Source organism: Bos mutus, chromosome 22 (assembly GCF_027580195.1).
Source record: "Bos mutus isolate GX-2022 chromosome 22, NWIPB_WYAK_1.1, whole genome shotgun sequence".
NCBI classification, from domain to species: Eukaryota; Metazoa; Chordata; class Mammalia; order Artiodactyla; family Bovidae; genus Bos; species Bos mutus.
The window spans coordinates 29,189,934-29,213,126 of record NC_091638.1 but is presented as its reverse complement, the minus strand read 5'-3'; the positions used below and the strand labels follow the sequence as shown (position 1 = coordinate 29,213,126).

The 23,193-nt window shown below is 43.4% G+C and overlaps 1 protein-coding gene across 1 annotated transcript in view; it reads right to left on the bottom strand.

Moving 5' to 3' along the window:
- Window positions 1-13,141: 13,141 nt before the first annotated feature.
- Window positions 13,142-23,193, bottom strand: part of SHQ1 (SHQ1, H/ACA ribonucleoprotein assembly factor) — a 101,990-nt gene continuing 91,938 nt past the window's right edge. The window contains exon 11 of the mRNA XM_005910916.2: window positions 13,142-15,513. Within this exon, the coding sequence (XP_005910978.2) occupies window positions 14,961-15,513 (553 nt within the window). The 3' untranslated portion in view covers window positions 13,142-14,960. The remainder of the gene's footprint in view (window positions 15,514-23,193) is intronic.

The window sequence follows — 23,193 nt, the reverse complement described above, 5'->3', positions numbered from 1 at the left end:
ACACACAACTTCAAGATGACCGCCCCCCTTGCCCCGCAAGCCCCACTCCTGAGCTTCGTGCAGTCACTCCTGATCCTGCCAACTCCTCCGGAGGTCTGCGGGATAAAAACAGGAAGGCAGGAAGCCAGGAAACCTGGATTTCCTTATTGGCTTCCGAGTGTGGAGGGGAGGAAGGGAAAGAGGCAGAAAATGAAGAAAGGGCACATCAGAGCCAGGAACAGAGCCCAGACTTGATTATAAATTTGGGAGCCTTTATGTCATGATGATGTTTTAGCAGTCATGGGCCTCTTTTCCAAAAACAATTCTTATTTAGACTGTGTGAGGACAACATCACAGGTTAGTGCCTATATTTACACTGCAGTTGATGAATGAAGTTAGGGGGGCAATAGTTTGGATTGCTTGGATCTGGCAGAAGAGAAGTTCTGGACACAGTGAGAGGCTCACGTAGAGGGTGCCTAGGTGGACGCTGACCACACCCTGCCCAGGGCAGCTCAGCAGGAACAACTGTGACCTCTCAGGAGGACTGTCTGCCTTCCTGAGAGCATAGCCTGTGGGCAGGGCAAGTGGAACAGCCCTTGAAAGCAGCCCTTAATGATGGCCAGCGAGGCACTGGAATGACTTTAGGGCAATGTTCTCTGCTGTTTCCCAAAGCTCCCCAGCAAGCCTGGGCTCTGGTTGTCCACAACAATACCCACCTTGATACATACCTGGACAATTCTGGTCCCCCCCTTCCCTGTCTTACGCCCCTACTTCCTACTAGTGCTTCTTGGGATCATCTTCAAGACCAAAGACCTTTCCTGCAATATTGGTCTCTGGGTCTGCTTCCTGGAAAACCCAAACTAAGGCAGTGTCTTTGTTTAATTTATTAAGAAGCACCTGTCTGAGAGGATGTGGTCTCAGGGGCACAGGACTTACAAACAGCACTCTCCAGTATGATGAAGCCCAACACCACGGTATGACTGGCAGGTGACATGGAGGTTGCATTTCAGCCCCCACCTATTCCTCTGCTGGGTATCTTTGCCCAACACAGAGGCACTGCAGCAGGTACTTCTTCTCTCTTCTTGGCTTCAGGGAAGGAACAATTTACTGGAAGGGACAACTCTTCTATTTTTGAGGCATATCAAAAATTCCACCAACATACTCTTGAGAGCCTGAACATCCCTTTGAATTTAGGGCATGAGCAGAGTATGAAAGAAACAGTGTAGGGTTTGAGTGTAACTTCTTTGAATTCAAATCCCACCACCATCAAGTCCTAACTGTGTCACTTTGGGTTCATCATTTTTGCACTCTATAGCTTCCACTGCCTCAGCTGAGAAAGGACACACAATTGCTTGAGGCATAAAGTTAGGAAGCAAATCGTGGGTGCACCACCTGGCGGCCAGAGTTGCCCTTTCAGTGCTGGTCCCTCCTCACTCCTCCTGCACCCCTCTCTCCAAATAGCCAGCGGGGCTCACCAAGTGGCTGGGATTGGACTGGGACCCATGTGCATATGTCTCCAAGATCCGCTGATACTCAGAACTGGGTCAACCTCGTGTTAGTTTTGAATGTTCGCCACTGTTAGTGCCAGGCTACAAAATGTTAATGAAAGCAGGCCACCAATCAGGTGATGGTGACAAAGCTCCCGTCCCAATCTGTTCCCTCTGCTTCAGGCTAGCATGAAAACAACTTTTCCACTACTCCTCTGCTGGGTGAAGTGATACATGAACACATGCCCACCAAAAGACCCAGTGCCAGGGGAGAGCATCGGCCTTCCCACTTATTTCTTGACTTTTATGTGTCACTGGATTTCTTAGAAAGTCCCCTAGGTTTGGCACCATCTGAGGTTTTCCTCACCTGGAGGTGCTGAGTGACCATGAGTCCTGGGCCTCCTTACCTAAGCACAAACCCTGCCAAGCTTATTGTTTCAATCAAGGGAAAGAGCCAGTAAGAGCTGCAGAAATAAGACTCTGGAAGCCTGGACATCCTGGCAGCACCTCTTCTAGGTTCCCCATAGACCAACCCCTGGCCAGGCAATCTTGTTTTATCCCTTAGGAACATACATACACATATGCACACACAACACACATGCATACACACACACGCACCTTCGAGGTCTCAAAAACACGTCAGGGATCACGAAAAAATAAAAGGCATTGGCTTAAAATATTTAAAGAAAGACATGCAAAATCAGAATGAATAAATGTTTAATTCAACATTTACATTCAGTTCAGTTCAGTTCAGTCTTTCAGACATGTCTGACTCTTTGTGACCCCATGGACTGCAGCACGCCAGGCTTTCCTATCCTTTACTATCTCCCAGAATTTGCTTAAATTCATGTCCGCTGAATCGGAGATGCCATCCAACCATCTCATCCTCTGTCACCCCCTTCTCTTCCTGCCCTCAATCTTTCCCAGCATCAGGGTCTTTTCCAGTGAGTCAGCTCTTCGCATCAGGTGATGAAAGTATTGGAGCTTCAGCATCAGTCCTTCCAGTGAACATTCAGGGTTGATTTCCTTTAGGATTGACTGGGTTGATCTCCTTGCTGTACAAGGGACTCTCAAGAGTCTTCTCCAGCACCGCAGTTTGAAAGCATCAACTCTTCAGCACTCAACCTTGTTTATGGTACAATTCTCACATTCATTCATGACTATGGAAATACCATAGCTTTGCCTATATGGACCTTGCAAACACTGTATCTATTTTGTTCATTTTCAAGTTTAGTTTTCATAAAGATTTTATTACATACGAAGACATTTTGTGTGGTACCTTGCTTTGCAAGAAGTCTTGAGTATGCGTGATGATTGCTTAGAAAGTAGAGCCAATAGCAAATTAAATAAGTTACTATTCATAGCCTATAAGTTCAAAAGCAAACCTCTAAAATTTCTTTAAAATATAGATAATACATAAAAATAAATATATATATATACATATGATATGGGTACATTATATGTGTGGTATATATATGTATTATATAATGTGTATTATAGGTAATATATAAACACATATGATATGGTTTTAGTATAAATACTTGATGTAACATATAATATAGGGTGAGGTTCTAAAAGTAAGAGTAAGTATAAGAAAAGAAACATCTTTAAATGCTCTGCTATGAGGCAAAAGTCACAACTGCTATTTGTTCTTGGGGAACGCTTTACTAGAGTATACCCTCTGAGGAAGCCTGTATTTTTTCCCCCTGGAGACCTTCAGTCACTGGTCACAAAAGATGCAAATAAATCCTGCCTTATTATTTCAACATAGGAAAAGGGCCATTTTGCCCTTTAGAATTAAGAAAATTCATGACTGGCAACCCATATGTGTACATATATATACGCCTTCCTTGGCCTCTTATCCTACAGATTTGCTGCCATATCTCTTACCTTTTGAGGTTTCTGGAAGTTGGTTGGGTTCACAGACAACCGAACCTCTATCTCAAATCTCTGAAATCTTACTGCCTTTTCCCCAGGAGCCTGTGGGGTTCACCGGCCCTCCCAGGAGAGCCGCCACAAATGTGCAAGTGATCAGGGCCCCCATCTTCTATCCCTGGTTCTTGGAGACTGCGCCTTGTGAAACTGCTGAGACTAGAAAGCCACGTCCTCCCCATCCTACCACATACACCGTTCTGCCAACCTCTTCAGAGCAAATGTGTGAAGAGGCAGTTAGCCACAGGTCATTAGCAGAGCCGGAGTTGAGGTGGTGCCAGGGCAATCCCCTCACAGCGGGCATCCCTCACCCTTTTGTTTTCATGCCGCTTCAAGGAGAAAATTGATTTCAAATACACACTTTAGAGCCTCTTGTTCACCCCATCGTCTCTCCAATTAAGACAAAAGGCTCAGGGAGGCTCATCTTCACTCTGAGGAAACCAGAGGCAGGCCAGGGCTGGGGGTGCCCTGGGCAGCGTTGGGCACAGAAAGGTGTGAGCAGTGCTGACTGGAGACAGATGGGTGCTGGGTTTTGTCGATGAATAATTCACACCCTCAGAGAGCCGGGTTGATACTTGGCATCAAAGAAGGATTCTTTCTGAGCCTGGCTGCTGTGCAGATGGGTGGGGGCTCCCAGGCAAAGGCCAGGACAAGCCTGGGAGAAGGAAGGGGGGGGGGAGGGATGGAGCTGCATCCACTGACTGCTTTAGGACACGCATCCAGCATCTCCAGCACCTCCCAAGCTGCTTTCCCACGCTGGGCAGCCAGGGCTGAGTTCAACGTTTCAGTCCACTAGGCCTGGCTCTTAGAGGGCTGTTGAGTGAAATGAAAGTGGATCTTTCTCCTCCTCTTTGCAAAGCTTTGCTCCTGACTTTCCTCTGTCTCCTGGTCCCAACCAGCCCTTGGGAAGCCACTGCTAGTCACATGTGACAGAATCCCAGACTCACAGAAAGACAACTCAATTTAAAAAACATGCATTCAAGTTCTGGTGCAGGAGATATAGCATCAACCAAATGACTAAAAAACAACTTCTTAGGGAGCTGTGGACTCTCTGGAAACCAGTATGATCTAGTCTCCTCTGTGAAAGAAAAAGTAAAAGGGATTGAGCTTCAACTGTTGCCCTAATGATGTGCCAGGAGCTTTATATCTCATTTGAAATTATCAGCACTACTCTAGAAATGATCAAATCAAGGCCCAAGGAAGTTTGGTAAGATGCTCCAGGTCACAGAGCTAATGGGCAGTAAATATTGATCGTCTTCAAAACAGGTAATGTGTGTCTTTCATGAAGCCTCTCCATTTCTCTAACCCATGTGATTAGTCTTCCTTTAAAATAAAACCAAGTTTAGTTGCTAGTACCAATATTTAATAACTTTGTATGCTTGTGTAAGGGACTCATTTTTCTCATCTGTAAAATGGGATTGATGGCACCCATCTCCCTGGACTGTAGTGATGATTATAGGAGATCAGACCTGTAAAGCCCTTAGGAGATCAGATCTGTAAAGCCCTCTGTTCAGAGCTTGGTGCTGGGTAAGTGTTCAATAAATGTGAATTATTATTATTAATAGTATTTTCATATTTGATATGAACAATCTCACATGGGGAGAAAATTATAACACACCTAGTAAATCACTCCTAATAAATGAATAAAAACTAAGTCACAGAAACTTTAATACTAAAAATGAAAGTGTACTAAGTCAGGCCTATAGAAGAACATATGGCAGTAATCATTATAAATTAATTAGGTGCTCAAACACTGCAATCTTTTGACTCTGATTGTCACAGCTTTAGGAAAGCCTAAGAGAAATTATAAACTGTCACATGTGTATCTGACCACTCCATCCTAAAGACAAATCTGTGCTGGATGCAATGATTCCAGTGAACCCTGGCCAGAATGGCTGTCATGGGGCAATGCCACGAGTGGTGCCTATCTAGGTGACTCCACTCAGAATTCAGCATCATGGGCCCCATGCTTATTACAGCCATACCTCATTTTATTGTGACTTGATTTACTGCCATGGGTTTCCACCCCTGTGGAAACCAGAGTGTAGCGTCAGCCCTTCAGACAGACAGGAACAGAACACTATTATCAGAGAGGGGAAGAGGAATGGTTCCCCCGGGAAGATGCCAGACAGACCAAAAGGCATGCCCGCTATTGCCCAGGAGTTCAGTTGGTTATGGAAAGATGCTTTGTATGATAAGCTTTAAAAAATGCTCAAAAAAGATGGGATGGGCCCTCCAAAAAGGATCACAAAAGGGCCATAGCTTTTGGAAAGAGAACCTTGAAGCAGAATGCCACCATTCGTAACCCCAGGAATGATCAAATAGTTCTAAGTCACTCCCCATCCTAGAAAAACAAGTATGACCATGGCAGACCCATGTGACAACCACCAATGGTTTGTCTTTGAAAGCAGCCTCCATCCCTCTCCCCTTGATTGCCCTCCTAGACTGGCACACAACAGCCTCCTCCCCCCCGCCTCCCTCCAGTTTTCCTCAGAGTCTACCCCAGGTGGGCCTGGAAAACCCCAAAAGCCCCAGGCCAGGCACCTAAATTGCTACAAGATACATATCCATATCCCACTTCTCCGAAACCAGGGGTCAGCAAACTTTTCCTGAAAAGGGCCAAATGGTAAAATAGTCTAGGCTTTGCAAGCCAAGAGGCAAATTCAAGGCTATGACATGTAGAAAAACATATAATAAGATGTAACATACGACAAGAGAAAAGAATTTTTTACAAGTTCTTTTCAATCATTTAAAAGCATACTTAAAAAAAAAAAATCTCAGTTTATGGGCCACACAGAAATAAGTGATGGGATGGATTTGGCTTCTGCAATGTCTAGTTTGTGGAGTCTTGTTATAAACCATTCAAGAGGGAAGGAGCCACAAGTAAGCAGAATTTATATTGAAGGGAAGAGGATGCTGTAGGATCAAAATCACAGCCATAGAGGGAGAAGAAGGGAGAAAGGAAAGAAACTGTGGGGGCAGAGATTGAGAGTCAGGGAAATTTGGAAAGGAAAGGTGACTCTTCATTTGGTGGTGTGCAGAGTTGATCAAACAGTGAGAAAAAGACGAAGGGAGATGATTTACAGTATTTGCTGAGCTCTTACAATGAAATGCACCAGGGACTACAATATTCAATTGATTTTCAGTTATTGTGTATAATAGGTTTTCTACCTCCCCCCGGTCCCCGCCCCTGCCACCCCCGCCCTATCTTTCTGTGCCACAAAGCTGAGTCTGGGCCCACAAGTAGATGTGACTTTTATGGGTTGCTTCCCAATCCAATGGGGTGGCTAACCTGCCCCCTTCTCTGTCCCCACCATCAAAGCACTCTGGTTCCTTCAGCCATCACATCCATCCACCTGGGACATGCTTTTTCATTCCAACCTCCGTCTCCTTAATCAACTCCTGTTCATCCTTTCTTCCCCAATCTTCTGTGATCCCCACTGCCTACTTCCTCGGTTCTTGCTGCTAAGTGCCTCCCCAGAAAGCCTGAGCCCCAGCTTTGAAATGGGCCCACTCCTGCCTGCCCCTGTTGAAAACCAGGCAATGGACAAGAAAGCGCTTTGCCAACTGTAAAGCTCATAGTAGTCTTTGGTTCCAAAAACAGACTACTTCTGATCCTCTTGTCTGTGCCTTCTGCTCCAGGCAATACTTCCATGGGCCCCTTGAGTCAGCACTCCACACACACAGAAAAAATGTTATTGGGAGGAGAATGAAATATGCTTGTGATTTAAGGATCAGCTTCGTGCCAAACAGTTTAGTCAGAATGGGGGTGAGAGTAGGCGCTCTGAGTTCTCTATTAAAGCCTCCTGGGGTTCCAGGTGATTATTTTACATATCAGGAAATTCTGGGCGCGCCACCCCTAATTAAAGAAGCAGATGTCTCCTCTCCGCGGCAGCTTCCAGTCTGCTACCTTCTCGAGCTCGGCTCAGAGCTCCATCTGAACCTGTCTCCTATAATTCTTAACTAAAACAGCCCCCTCCGTCGACTGTAATTAAACATACACTCAGCCATCGCTAGTTTGGCATCTGCACCTGCCGCTGGGATCCCCTTTCTCCAGGCACCTGCGCTCGGCCGCGCCCTGCCTCCTGGCCCTCGCCCGTGCGCACGCGTAGTCGCACAACCCCAGCCCGCGCCCCCTCGCCCGCCTCCCGTTGGCGCCGGAGGAACAGATGGAGCGATCATCCTCTTCATTCCGCCAGAAGGGCCCCGCTGCTCTGGGGGGAGTTCTGCGGTTGTAAGACACATAATTAGACACGTCAATGGACAATGCGGCGGATTAGAGGGGGTGGGCTCGCGTCAAGGAGGACAGGCGTCCTCATTGATGTGCCGCACGCCGATCCCCGATCCTCCGCGCTCACACCCGCGCCGAACCCGGAGGGAGCAAGGGCCACGCGAGCGCCTCCAGGGTAGCGGGCTGCCCGCCTGCTGCATCGCTTTGAATTCCGGCCCTCCTCAGCGACATCTGAATTTGCTTTATCTTTTAAAACACCGTGCCAGGATGAGTTATGCGCAAAAGATGACCGGCGCCTTGATGGCTCACCTGTCAAGTTCCCAAGCTCCGCGGGGCAGTGGATCCCGCAGCTCACGAGGTAGACAGACAGTGACGATCTCCACCGACAGCAGCGCGAGTCCCCCCAGGAGGGTGAAAGAGTCAAGAAAATCCCTCTGGAGTGGACACACGCTGAGTCTCACTCTCTCCTCCCACAAGGAGCCGGGTGACCTTCAGTGACTCAGGCCACCTCACCAGGCTCCATGGGGACAGCATCTAAGGTTGTAAAGAGCCCGGGATGCAGAGAGGGAAAGATACAATTTGGAATCCAAGGCTGTCCCTTGCTGCCCAGGGGACATTAGGCAATTCACTCAGTCTGGAGCCCTGGTCTCCTCTTCTGTATAGTAAGGGAGGTAGTCTCTACCCTACAGGCACTGTAGGGTACAGTATATTTGAGCTGAGCTCTTTTGTGAAATCAGAGGCTCATTCAGAAAACCAGTGTGTCATTTGGGTCCTGTGGGGAAGCAGGAGCCAAGACATAATTACAAGCGCATCCTCCATGAAGGATAAAGAGGAGAGGAAACAGGAGTAGGAGCAGAGGGCCTCAAGCAGAAAGGGGACTGACACATGTGAAAGAAAGGAGAGGAAGATTTGGCGGAGTGTCCCAGAGCCTGAGAAGGTCTCAGAGCTATGAAGGCGAGTCCAGAGCAAAAACTGCCTATGCCCACACTGGGCAGCAGTGGCCCAGTGCTAGCATCTGGGAACAACCTGGGACAACTGAGGCACGTTTGTGAACAGTGCTTGATCGGGAAGTGAAAGTGGCAGCCTGAAGCTGTCAGTTCACCATACTCCCCCAAAGGGTCTCCTTGGAGGGAGAGAACTGGTGTCAGCTGAGCTGACACCACCCCCCACCCCCATCCCCCCTCAGCTATCCTGCTCCAGGGCTGGCCACTTGGCTGAGACAAAGTCAGCTAGCACACTTCATTGGGCAACCATGAATGATTCAGTTTCCCTAAACTGATCCCATCAGAGTAATCCGATGTCATCCGCTGAGGATTCAGTTCAGTTCAGTCACTCAGTCGTGTCCAGCTCTTTTCGACCTCATGAACCACAGCACGCCAGGCCTCCCTGTCCATCACCAACTCCCGGAGTTCACCCAAACTCATTGAGTCAGTGATGCCATCCAGCCATCTCACCCTCCGTCGTCCCGTTCTCCTTCTGCCCTCACTCAATCTTTCCCATCATCAGGGTCTTTTCAAATGAGTCAACTCTTCACATGAGGTGGCCAAAGTATTGTAGTTTCAGCTTAAGCATCAGTCCTTCCAATGAACACCCAGGACTGATCTCCTTTAGGATGGACTGACTGGATCTCCTTGCAGTCCAAGGGACTCTCAAGAGTCTTCTCCAACACCACAGTTCAAAAGCATCAATTCTTCGGCGCTCAGCTTTCTTTATAGTCCAACTCTCACATCCATACATGACTACTGGGAAAACCATAGCCTTGACTAGACGGACCTTTGTTGACAAAGTAATATCTCTGCTTTTCAATATGCTGTCTAGGTTGGTCATAACAGCATCTTTTAATTTTTGGGCTGCAATCACCATCTGCAGTGATTTTTGAGCCCCCCAAAACAACAGCCACTGTTCCCACTGTTTCCCCATCTATTTGCCATGAAGTGACAGGACCGGATGACATGATCTTTATTTTCTGAATGTTGAGCTTTAAGCTAACTTTTTCACTCTCCTCTTTCACTTTCATCAAGAGGCTCTTTAGTTCCTCTTTACTTTCTGCCATAAGGGTGATGTTATCTGCATATCTGAGATTATTGATATTTCTCCTGGCAATCTTGATTCCAGCTGGTGCTTCATCCATCCCAGCATTTCATGATGTACTCTGCATATAAGTTAAATAAGCAGGGTGACAATATACAGCCTTGATGTACTCCTTTTCCTATTTGGAACCAGTCTGTTGTTCCTTGTCCAGTTCCTCCCTACACCACCACAGTTTTCTTGTTTCTTTCTCATCTTAATTTTACACAAGTCTGAATACAGAGCTCTAGAACCCACTGTTTCTGAGTACAGCCTGGTAGAAACCCCTCTTCCCTGCTCCCATTTCTTTGGCTTTACTTGGGTTCCAGGCTCTTCCAGCAGGGTTGGCCCTGATTCAGTGGGAGTTCAGAGGAGTGAAATTATTTCCAGCCAGGAAGAATGAAGGGTGACCTCCTGAAAGAGGTGGCATTTGCATGGGGCCTTGAAGGATGGGTGAAACGCAAATCTGGGCAAAGTCACAGGGAAAAGAGAAAGCAGTATGCAAGCAAACAGGGGGAAGTGGGAAAACACAGAATGTACAGAAACATAAAGATAGTAAACTGTACAGTGGGTAAGGCTCCATGGGAGCCTCTGGGTTGCAACACGGCTCTTCTTTTCCAGCATCTCTAGGCTGGTGGTCAAACTGTTGGAGCTCCAGGCCAGATGGACTACAGGCAGGGCTCTCAAGTTGCTCGGCTGTTCCTGCTGCTGCTGCTTCTAAATGCTCACTCTAGCAAGAGCAGTTCGGTAAGGTCGTCCTGGAAGAACTTAAGAGGTAACATCCTATCACTTTGAATACATAAAATACCAGGGGCAGAGCCTTCAGCATGTGATCCTAGCTAGGACTGAGGCTCGCATGGCCAAACTGCTGCTTCCAGTATGTTTAAGGGGAAAGGAAAGCAGATACACAGCCAGATTCTTCCAGGAGGTACATCCTTTCTGTTTGTTTTTTTTCCAAGTGCTCAGGCATCTGCTTTCACATTCATCCTTTTCCTCCAGCTTATCTTTTCACAACTTTGGAGAGAAGTCTTCCTTATCTAGGAAACAAATGGCCTTCACAGAGAGCTCAAAACAGCCAAGTCATTTATCTGTTTGACATGTGTTTCCCTGTTTGTTTTCTCCAGCCTTGAGACAAGAGTTGTGTCAACTGTGGATGTCTGTGCCCCAGTCACTGGAGAGGCATGAATCAATTTCCAGCAGCATTTATCACTTGCTGCCTTAAATCAAGTCTAATCAATGCTTCCTTCATTTGGTATGGATTGAAACTATATATAACACACTCAGAAAATGGGCGGGAAAGGCAGCAGCTGATCACTAACAAAAACTGTCAGGGATTTAGATGGAATGATGTTACAGAAACATTTGCAATCTTTGATTTGCTTTCATGGAGACGCCTGACCAGTCACAGAGATTTGTGTTTATGAAGCTTTAACTTCAATCTACCTGACAGGCAATGACATTACATGACAGATCATTTTATACAAGAGGATGTCTGCATCTTCAAAGATTTTATAATTAATACATTCTGAAGAGTTGGAATATTTCTGATAGTGCAACAACTATAAAGCTGCCAAGAGTTTCCTTTCTATTATTGTCTTTCATTCATTTCCATTTCTTTTAGAGGTATCTCTTTTGTCACCATTGACTATATGGGTCAATTTCTAGTCACAAGATAGAAAATAAAAATCCCCTTATAACAAAAGAGTTATCTAGAAGCCCTCTCTAATTAAGAATTTTATAAAGTCTTAACGGCTAAGAAAACTTGACCCTTTCTCTCCTATGCCCAAGTCTTGGTAATATAATTTGATCCATGCATCCAAAATGGATTTTTCACTAGCAGGTGTGAAAACCACCCCCCAGCTGTTCAACCAATTTAGAATGTGGTAGGGAGCAGCCCTGTCTCATTTGTAAATTAATCCCATGCCAGTGAAAGATGATATCAGCATAGTCCCTGGCACCTAAAACCGATCATGCCCACAGCAAGGCCCCACATTGTTCTTCAAGGATAATGGGAGAGGAGACAGAACATAGAAAAATAGGTCAATGATTCCAACCGGATGAGGCAGTGCTGTGATTCACTGATACAATTAATATTTCTATCTAATCTGCTGAACTGTGCAGACTTTTACCACGAGCACACCTCAGAAGTGATTAAGAGGGCTCTCATTTTCCAAGTGCTGGCTCCCCCAGTGGCTTGTTGTCAGGTAGCTGAAAAGAGCCCTGTGCAGCTCTGGGAAGTGTGACAATAATAATAAACCCTTGTGCTGGTTTAATACTTTCTAGTTTATAAAGTGTTTTGAATATACAGTCTCCTTATCCTATAAGGTGAGCAAGAAAAGTAGTTGTATTCCCATTTCCAAGAGGCTTCCCCAGTGGCTCAGAGGGTAAAGTGTCTCTGCCTGCAATGCGGGAGTCCTGGGTTCTATTCCCTGGGTTGGGAAGATCCCCTGGTGGAGGAAATGGCAACCCACTCCAATACTCTTGCCTGGAAAATCCCACTGATGGGGAAGCCTGATGCAGGCTACAATCCATGGGTCGCAAAGAGTCGGACACAACTGAGTGACTTCACTTTCACTTTCCAAGAGGAAGAGTGAGGTTTCGAGGTTGGCGTACCCCCGGCAGGCTGCTCACTCCCAAACTGTGTCTCTGGGACTCAATGCCTCATCTCCTCAGCCCTGTCACCGTGGTTCTTGCCACTAAGCTGGAGCTAGTCAGCTGCTAAATCCCCCTCTTTGTGCTTTCCCTAACTTTTTTTTCACCATCACCCAGGGTTCTTGGAAATGCATATGGTTATAAGAGATCCCTCGAGTTGCCTGCCAATTATCTAGTTAAAAAAATATATATTAAAAGCAGCATCTTTGGCTGTGTTTTGTGTTATAGACATGGTATAGTGCTCTTAACTCATCTTAAAGACAGGGTAATATAATAAAGTTTTAACCCTCAGCAAACAAAGACAGGGTAAGAGAAACGCTGCAGACATGGAATCTAAAATTAAAGTGCCCATTCTCTTTGTCTTTCCAACGCATGAGACTTGTATGGTGATAAGAATGCTTTGAGGATGTCCAGGAAGGATCACATTTGCCCATCCTCTGAGTAAGGGAGTCACAGATTTTTCCACCCAAGGTGAGTCTCACCAAAGTAGATCCTCTTTAGATTCCTAAGTAAGGACAGAAGTTGATGGAAAGAGAAATTTCCACAGCTTTAAATTTTTAGACAAGAGTAGATTTGTTCAACTTGACATTAGTAGTAGTAAATGAGAGGAATAACAGATAATGCATTTTCAAACTGGCCTCAGGTCATGTGCTACTGAGGAGAAATGCATTTTCAATGGTCATAGGGATTTTGAAGCTCTCCGGGAGCCTGAGAAAAGTCTTGAACACATTCTAACAAAGCTGTTACAGTGTTCAGGAGTTAACGTGCGTGTCAAATGGTACAGTCACCCCAACTATCCTGTTAATACAAGCTGGAATTTACAGTGGAAATACAAATACTCGCAACCCACAGAGAAGTAGAATAAAAGGGATCATACACTTTCCTGAAATAAAAATACTACTGAGATTAATACATATCAGATTTCATTTCATTTCCTCCCCAAAGTAAATTGGTTTATTTCATTTGTTCATTCACTCAACAAATATTTATGGTGCACTGAGAATATGGGCTGATGATTCAGTGGTAACAAGACACGACACAGACATCATTCCCAAGGAGCTTACACTCAAGTGAGAAAATTCACATATAAAATATTAATGGAAGTTTATGTTTCTAATCAAGATGGAGTAACAGGGACTAGGTTTAACCTCCCCCCTTCTGATATAACCAAAAAAGAAAACCAGAACTAGTACATGAAGCAATGGGTTTTTAAGGTACTGGACATGAGGCAATGAAGGACAGTGATCCTGAGGAATGGAAACCAAACCCTAGGAGGGTAAGAGGGCCTCACCTACTGTCCCAGATGATTGTCCAGGCTGCACAGCGAGGGGCAACCCAGAGAGAACTCAGTGGACTCTGCAGTTCAGGAGACAGAGCTGGGGACTTGGCCAGAGTCTACAAGACAGAGTATGGGAAAGGTGAGAGCTGTGGAGAACACCAGATACCAGGAGAGGGTCAACTACTCACTGAGGAGAGCCTGTCAATGAGGCTGGGAAAGAGCCATGTGAAAGGATTAGAGGGACCAGTATTCACACAGGTGTCTATTTTCATCAGCCGGACTGCAAAACACATAATCCCTGGGGCATGGGAAAAATCTTTCCTTAGGGCTGGGATATTGTCCTAGATGGAGCACTGTTTCAGACCTATATAACAAATTAAAAAAGCAAGATCCAAAGGATCAAAACTATTTCCAAACAACTGCATCCCAAAACAAAGCTAAAGAATACTTAGGAGAATACATATATCCAGCACCCAATGAGGTAAAACTCACAATGTTTATCCAATCAAAGATTATCAGGCAGGCAAGGATGACTCATTTAAGGATTTGTATTTAGAATTTATAAAGAATTCTGCAAACTCAGAAATAAGAAAAGCAACCCAGGTCAAAAATAACCGGCAAGAGATTTAAACAGACACTTCACCAAAGATATGTGAATGACAAACACACATGTGAAAAGATGCTTAACACAAGTAGTCTTAAAATGCAAAATAAAATCACAATGAGATACTACTTCACACTTATTAAAATGTTAAAAATTGACCACACCAAGTGATGATACCAAGTGATGACAAGAATGAGAAAGAAGCAGGGCTCTCACAGGCTGCTGGTGGGCGTGTAAAATGGTACAGTCACTTTGGAAAACAGTTTGGCAGTTTCTTACACTGTTAAACATACACCTACCATACGGCTCCATCATTCCACTCCCAGATATTTACCTAAGAGAAATAAAAGCATATGTCCACACAAAGACTTGCACACAAATGTTCGTAACAGCTTTATCTGGAACAGCCAAAAGCTGGAAACAACCCAAATGTCCATTCAATGAAATACTACTCAGATACGGAAAAAAAAACAACAAACCCTCAATACATGCTACATTGATGAATCTCAAAATAACAACACTGCATGAAATAAGCCTGATAATATTAATTACAGTTTGCTTTAGAACTTTGTTCTTAAAGGTATAAGAAAACCAACTGGTGTCAATGTTAGCTCACAAACAATGTTGTATATACCAAGGAAAAGTACAAAGTGAAAATGAAGAATTTTAATTCAGTCAATAAAACCAAATCTGACATAATTCTCAATAACAAATGAGACCACTCAGGAGTCAATCCTCAGGTGTCTGCCGGCTTTCTCTCTCCAGCACACTGTCCTGCTGTCCAGCAGCAGAGTCTTTGGGCTCGGAAATCTGAACCGAAGTCTCCAGTTGTTCTCCAAGCTCCTGGATCAGAGGCCCAGATGCTCTGGGAGCCCCAGGGGAGGCCAGCGGCTGTCCTCGACCACCATCAGACCCCAGGAAAGTGGTGCTTCTACACATACCACCATCGTTAAGAAGCAGGGCCATGCTGCTTTCTTCAACAAAGGGACCGAGCAAGGAATGCCCTGTCTCAGATTCACCGCCTCCAGGCTCCTCCTGTTCCGAGTCTGACTCCTCAGTCTCAAGTGATGCACTGCCCTCTGATTCTTCTGAACCACTCGTCTCAGAGCTGGAGGAAGGTGTCTGCTGCCTGGAAGTGGAATGGACTCCTGCTTTTGATGTGGTTTCTTCCTCCTGGACCAGAAATGCTGCTGCCTCCAGCTCCTCCAGTTCTAACCCCAGCTGGGCCTTGGTTAGGGATGCTTTCTTTAAGGCTTCTGCAAGAGCTGCCAACTTTTTGGACCTTGAAAACCATTTTAAGAACAATTATTAGGACTATTCATTAACTAGTCTGGGGATAACAGGGTCCACAGCTTAAAGAGATGACAAAATAAAGCTGGATCTATACTTCACATGGCACAGAGGATGAACCCCCCAAACAGATCAAAGATACAAACAGAAAAAAGGAAATAAGTATTACAAGGAAATGAAGGAGATTTCCTTTATGACACCAGAATGAGGAAGGCCTTCCTATGATCAAAATCTAGAAGCCACAAAAGAAAGGCTAAGACTGATAAATTCAACTAATAAAAATAAGACAATTTCTGAAGGGTAAAAAAGTAGTAATAATAATAAGAAAAGTCAAAAGGCTAATGCAAAATTGAGAAAAGTATTTGTGATTTATATCATAAAACAAGGCCTAATTCCCCTAATAGAGTTCTTAAAAGCAGAGATAACAATCCATGAGGAAAATGGGCAAAAGATACAAGCAGACAATTCTCACAAAAAGAAATAGAAATGACTCTGAAAATATATGAAAAGATGTTCAACAACTTCAGTCAAATAAAAGAAATACAAATTAAAATCATGCTGAGATATATTTTCATTTATCAGATTGGCAAAAATCCAAACATTTGGTAACACTGCCAGCAAGGCTGTGGACGAAAGGCGCTTTCATTCACTGCTGGTGATAGAGTAAACAGTTATAATCCCGGTGCAGGAGAACCTGGCAATAACTTTCAAAATTGAAAATGTACATACCCTTGACCCAGCAAAACCACATCTGGAAATTAAACACATATGCTACAAGACGCAGGTCCAAGGTAATATTTAGTGCGGCATTGTTTCTAATACTCCAAAATAAGAAATACCCAAATGTCCACCAACATGGCCACAGGAAGGAATAGTCAATGGTGACGTAATGTAGGAGGCTCTTCAGGGACTAAGCCAGATATATTGTTTAACAATGACAAAAGGCTTTCTATATGTATATGCTGCTTTCTATGTTAAACACACAAAAAGAGTAAAGAAGCAAAAACATTTGAAGTTGCTTGTACACTTAACCATGAACTCTGGAAAGCTACAGAAAACACTAATATTTATGTAGAGGGGGCACTGTAGGAGTTGGAAAGATGAAGGATGATAGTGAAAGGGAGACTTTTCATGCATATGGTTTATTTTTAAACTTATGGGAATGGAATATCTATTCAAAATTCCTAACTAAAAAAGAAAAGAAAAGCAGTATAAAAGAGCAACAGAGTGCTTTTTAACTGAAAACCATCTCATGCTATTTCAGAAGATATTTTTGCTAAACTTATAACATTACATGATAAACACTATACTGAACAGATAAACTTTTTCATTAACTCAGATGCATTTTAGTTGTTTTGTTTTTGAAACAGTGTAAAGCATACTGCAGTTTTCCAAAAAAGATGTCTTTGCTGTTCCGTACAGGGAAATCTGGTGTGACAAGTGAAAAAAAGTAGCAGTGAGTGAAAACGGTAAGCGTGCTGACATGGCTTCTGTGTTTCTCTGGCTCCAAAGATTAAATGGAAACAAACTTGAATGAGTTTGAAACAGCTTGAAACAAACTGAATGAGTTGAGTTCACAGGATAAATTCATTTGTCAAAGTGCAGTCCACCCCATAACACTGGGGACTACAGGCTTCATTTCAATAGAGTGATGGATGGGGATTTTCATCTAAGTGCCTGGATATACCTGAGACCCCTTTGTCTCAAAATATTTAGCATAACAAAAGATTCCACAGGGATGCTTCCCCAACCCCCAGCCCAGGTCTGGAGAGTGTAATCAGGACCCAAAGCTCCACTGCAGTGTCCAAGGTTGGGTGGGACGAGGACAATGGCTGTCATGGATGTGCAACTTTCTCTTAAACGAGCAAAACCCTGTGTTTTGGTGCTGGAATTGCAGGAGTTTAGAAAAGGAAAGATGGCCTGCGGTTGAAAGGAAAGCTTGGGTGAGATTCACTGGAGTTAGTAGATGATCTACCAAAGGGCTGTAACTCTGGGTAAGTTCTGGTGGGTTTGAGACATCTTTAAAAAGCACAGTGATAAAATAAGATGTTTGCAATACAATCTACATCCATGTCCAAGACAATTTGGATGATATACATAATATATTTTGAAGGCTTGGGTACCGGTTGCCAAGGATCCGGTCAGAGCTAGTGTTCCAGTTTAAAACCTCCCTGCCGCAAGGCTCTGCCAGCCTAAGGACTAGTTCACTGTCATCTTTCTCACTAAAAAAAAGATCCTCTCTGGGTAATGACACACAGCCTTAAGAGATAAAGAGCCATGAACTTGGAAAAGAAGAGAATGCTTCTTATTAAATTATAATATCCGAAATAAAATTTTTTAATAAAAGCCTTTACACTTCAGTGACCACACATCTCACATTTTTAACAGACATAACAAACACTATTGACAATATATGAAGGATGACGTTCCACAAACATTGTTGTAATTGCTCCTATGACAATCCTGTGAATCAGCTTCATTTTCATCCCTACATGACAGATGGCAAAATAGAAGTTTGGAGGAATTGAGAGACCAGCTAAAGTTTGCCCTGCTGAGCAGGAGGGCAGTCAGGAGCGGAAGCCCACACCTCTGAGCTCTAGCGCGCTCTCCCCTCCACCACAGGGCCTCTCAGGAATACTTCTGAGGGCTCTGAAAAGGTTCCCATGATTTCTTCCCAATTTGATGCCACTCAACACCTTCCCAAGGAGCAAGTTCTCACTTGCATAAGGCCCAGAATTCTCCATAGAAACTGTGACGGGTCTCTTTTTAGCTCAGCAGTCTTAAAGTATACATCTAAGCTTTACCTACAACGACTGCAGGATCTGAGGAAAAAATGTGAGTATTAGTGAATACCACAGATATATGTACTCAAGCTAAAACTGTTTGGATCTTTATTATTGTCTACTATAAAAATATTAATCTGTCACTTATAACTATATAAATTTGGAATTCTAAAGTTCTTCACCTGTAATTTTGGCTCTTTACAGAAAGCATCCCTCGCGATGCTGGGACTAAGAAGTGTTAACTCTAACAGGCAGGGAAGTGGCAAAGACAAGCCAAGTGATCTTTGCCTGTTACCAGCTGAGGTAAATTCCTATCCAACAGAGAAAAGTTCGTTTCTCACTTTTAGCACAATATTATGTTTAAAATGATCCATTATATAATGTGTATTAAAAAATTGATCATATGTGGATTTTTTTTTTGTTCCTTACCACCCTGATTCATCTTTATTTCTTATTACCCACTTTTACTACCTCAAGCTATCTAGTTTCTCAAATTTATATTAAACTTCTGATAGAAACTTAACAGAATAAGCACTTTGAACTCTCAAAGAATGCTAGGAAGAAAAAAAAAACTAATTAAAATTTCAAAATATCATTGGTATAGAATATGACCCAACTAATCTCAGGAATGAAAGTTGGGTTTGTTTCTGTTCAATTATTTGACACAGATAATTTAGCAGTCACTGTTCACAGAAAAGGAAATTATTCCTTTGGAGAAAAAACTGAGCCATGAAAGAGTAGCCTTTTTGTTCTTTTCAAACATTGGCACAATTGGAGGTGGTTCTGTCTGCCACTCCTTGTAAATTCTAGAATCTAACTGTAATGGCCTTTCCATTTCAGAAAGCACCTCATTTAACGCAGTTAGTGGCTTTTCACTGTCACACTCAAAACAGACCAGGCTAGGTCATGTCAAAAAGCCTTGTCAAATGACATTATTAGTTAGCCAGAGTGCTTGCAAAAACCAGGTACATGTGGATATACTCAACCGACACATATGTTGAGTCACTAGTTGTACTTATAGAGTATATTTTACATCTAAGTGAAGAATACCTATCTGTTAAGATGTATTAATTATGGAGTGAAGAGATTCAGCATTTAAAAGACACATGATAGATCATACTAATGTCATATTTTAATTATACTCAATGCAGGTTTTTCTCAGAAAATTTTTGGAAATGTAATCCTGCCATATTAACTTTAAAAAGAAGAAAAAAAAATCTTCCATTCTGTTTATATATGTGAAATAATTTCCTATTTGGAGAAATTTTTTTTTAATTAAAGACTGACAAGCTACAGTAAATCCAACTACCAATGAAGAGTAATAGTAACAGCTAAGGGTGCATGCCTTTACTGTGGCTGAGCTGATATAAAATTTCCTCAATTATTTTATATTTGGTGACTGATTTTAGGAGGGCAAAAAGGGAACTGTAACCTTATGAAACCGCCAAAACAAAGTGCAAAAGGAGCCCTGAAATGTAGGCAAAAGAAAACTGGGTATAAATAGAAAGCATACATCCTGTTTCTTGCTGTAGAATTTTGTCTCAAACTATCAATCAACTTTTCACCACTTCCTGCAATAGCAGGTCTACTATAAATCTCATAGTAACTGACTAGGTTTCATTTCCTCTGCCAAAACCTGCTAGCCTGCCAGCCATGACATACTGACACTAGAGCCAGCAACCGATAATGTAGGACAGGACTCCAGTGAGGCCACTCCAGACACATTTCATACTAAATGATGAATACAGTGACTGGCTTTTAATTTCAAAGGACACATACACACACACACACACAAACACGCACACACCGTCAGACTCTTTCTGGGAACAAACCGTATATCAACATTCGTTTTAAAAGACAATGATGACAATGACATATAATCATAATTCCTTTCTACTAAAAACAACCAGTTCCAAATTTCAAACTCCCCTGCCTAATATACATTTATGCAACCTGATCTAAATAAAAGGTAACGCATTAGCTTTAGGTAGAAGTTGCTGGTGAAACTCATCTCTGAACAGGCATGAAAGACAAATACCAGTTCATGCACAGATGAACATAGAACTAACTGCCTGCCCTGACTCTGTAAGAATGAAAAGCATTTCCAGCTCAGTCATTAGCGGAAACAACTGATCTTTTTGAACAAGAAAATACCAATTTAATGCAGAAAACACTGCAAGATAAGAGTTATTTAGGCCTCACTGAGTATGGGCCAATAAAATATTTTTTCATCCTATTTTCAACTTGACTTAATGCCCTTCTCTGGGTCTGCATTATGAAAAACAATACCTAGTCCATGGGTCATTGGATCAATTTTCCCCAAAACTCCCTCTATTAGTTACTAGTAACCATCATAACAAACTACTACTGGCTGGCTTAAAACAACAGAAATTTATCCTCTCATAGTTCTAGAGGCCAGAAGTCCAAAATCAAGGTATCAGCAGGGTTGCTTCCTTCTGAGGGCTCTGAGGGGAGAATCTGTTCCATGCCTTTCTCATAGCTTCTGGTGTTGCCAGGAATCCTTGGCTTGTAGATACATCAACCTAAGCTCTGCTTCTGTCACCACCTGGCGTTCTCTCTGTGTGTTTCTTCACAAGGCTGTCTTCCGTCTAGATGTGTCTCTTCTCCTAAGAATACCAGTCATACTGGATCAAGGGCTCACCCTACACCAATATGACCTTATCTTAACAATTAATTACATCTACAAGAACCCTATTTCCAAAGTCATGTTCTAGGGTTCTGTGAGAAGATATGAATTAAGGGGAGGCACTATCCAACGACGCACTCTGTCTTCTATCTAGCCTTTGCCTCACCCCCTATTCATGTCTGTCCCACATGCAATATATATTCACTCATCTCAATATTCCCAAAGTCTCAATCCATTCCAACATCAACTCTAGGTCCAAACTTTCATCTAACTCTCATCTCAAACAGGTTTAGGTGGAACTCTGGGTATACTCTATCCTGGGGTAACATTTCTCTCTGTCCACAGATCTGTGACTAAAGAACAAGTTATCTGTTTCCAAAACACAACAGTTGTACAAGTGTAAAAAACAAATATTTCCATTTCAGAAGGGAAAAAATGAAATGGATAAAAAAAAGTTAACCAATCTAAAGCAAGTTCACAATGCAGTAGGTCAAATTCCATTAGTTTTGAAGCCTGAGAATAATCCTCTGTGGCTTGATGCTCTGTCTGGGCCCACCCACGAGGGTGGAAGCTCCACCTACTCTGGCCTCTGAATTCCTGGTTCTGCCCTCAGACCCATTCTCCCTTCATTTCCTCCCTTCTCTGCCCTTCTCAGTCCAGGCTGGTTGTTTCTCTGCTGCTATAACATTCTCAAAAACCTTGTCAGTCTTCTGTGAAAGTCAAGGGGATGCACACCATTAGACAAGAGAATTCTCCATATGTCCTTCCTGGATGAGCCCACCTCCATTCCTGACTTGTGCCAGATGGCTGAACGGATCCAAAATTCACATGCTTAATCTCTTTAGCCAAAGGCTGTCCACACATACCTGTGGCCCCAATTCCAGAGCACAGTTATGTGAACAGGCTCATGATGATGATGAGTGCATGCTCAGTCCTTTCCGACTCTTTGCAACCCTGTGGACTGTAGCCTGCCAGTCTCCTCTGTTCATGGCATCTTCTAGGCAAGAATACTGGAATGGGTTGCCATTTCCTCCTCCAGGGTATCTGACCCAGGGATCGAATCTGCATCGCCCGTGTCTCCTGTATTGCAGGCAGATTCTTTACCCACTGAGCACTGGGGAAGTATGGACAGGCTGGAAAGTTTCCAAATCATCAAGTACTGACCCCTTTATACTCAACAATTTCTTCCTCAATTTCTCTTTGCCTTCTCTCATTCTACTCTAGTTAACAAGGAGAAACCAGGCTGCATCTTTAACACTGTGGAAATCTCTTCAGCTAAATACCCGAGTTCTACTCTCCACACTGAATGGCTGGCCGACACAACACAACCAAGTTCCCCACCTTTGTAACAAGGGTCACTGTTCCTCCAGTTTGCAGTAACAAGTTCTTTTCCATCTGAGATCTCACTAGAAGTACCTTTCACATTTCTGTTTCTAGCACCATTCTACAGGTGATGATATGTAAATTTTTTTCTAAGACTACAGAAGCTTACTCTGTAGCTCTCCTCACTTCTTTCTAAACCTTGGCAAGATTCACCTTTAATGTCCGTATTTCTCCTATGTTATCTCTTTAAGTAATCTAAGATTCTTCCATTATGCACACATTCCCAAACTCTTCCAGCCTCTACTGATGACCGGACTCTAAAGCCACTCCCACAATTTCAGGTATCAGTTACAGTAATACCCCATTCACGGTATGAAAATCTGTATTAATTTCCTAGGGCTGCCATAACAAACCATCACAATGTGGTGGCTTAAGACAACAGAAATTTATCCTTTCACAGTTCTAGAGGCTAGAAATCCAAAATCAAGGTGCTGACAGGGTTGATTCCTTCTGGGAGCTCCAGTGGAACAATCTGTTCCATGCCTTTCTCTTAGCCTCTGGTGTTGCCAGGAATCCTTGGCTTCCTTGGCTTGTAGACACATCATTCTATGCTCTGTCACCACATGGCATTCTGTGTGTCTGTTTCCTCACAAGGCTGTCTTCCTTCTGGGTGCATCTCTGTAACTCTTTTTCTCCTTATAAGGGTACAAGTCATATTGGATCAAAGGGCCATCCTACTCCAGTATGACCTCCTCTTAACACCTAACTACATCTGCAACAACCCTATTCCCAAATAAGGTCACCTTCTTAGGTTTGGGGAGGACATGAATTTTGAAAGAGAGTGGAGATGCTCATTAATGGAAGATAATTAAGATGAAGAAAAAAGAACACTTAAAGTCGATCAACATAAAATAGAAGT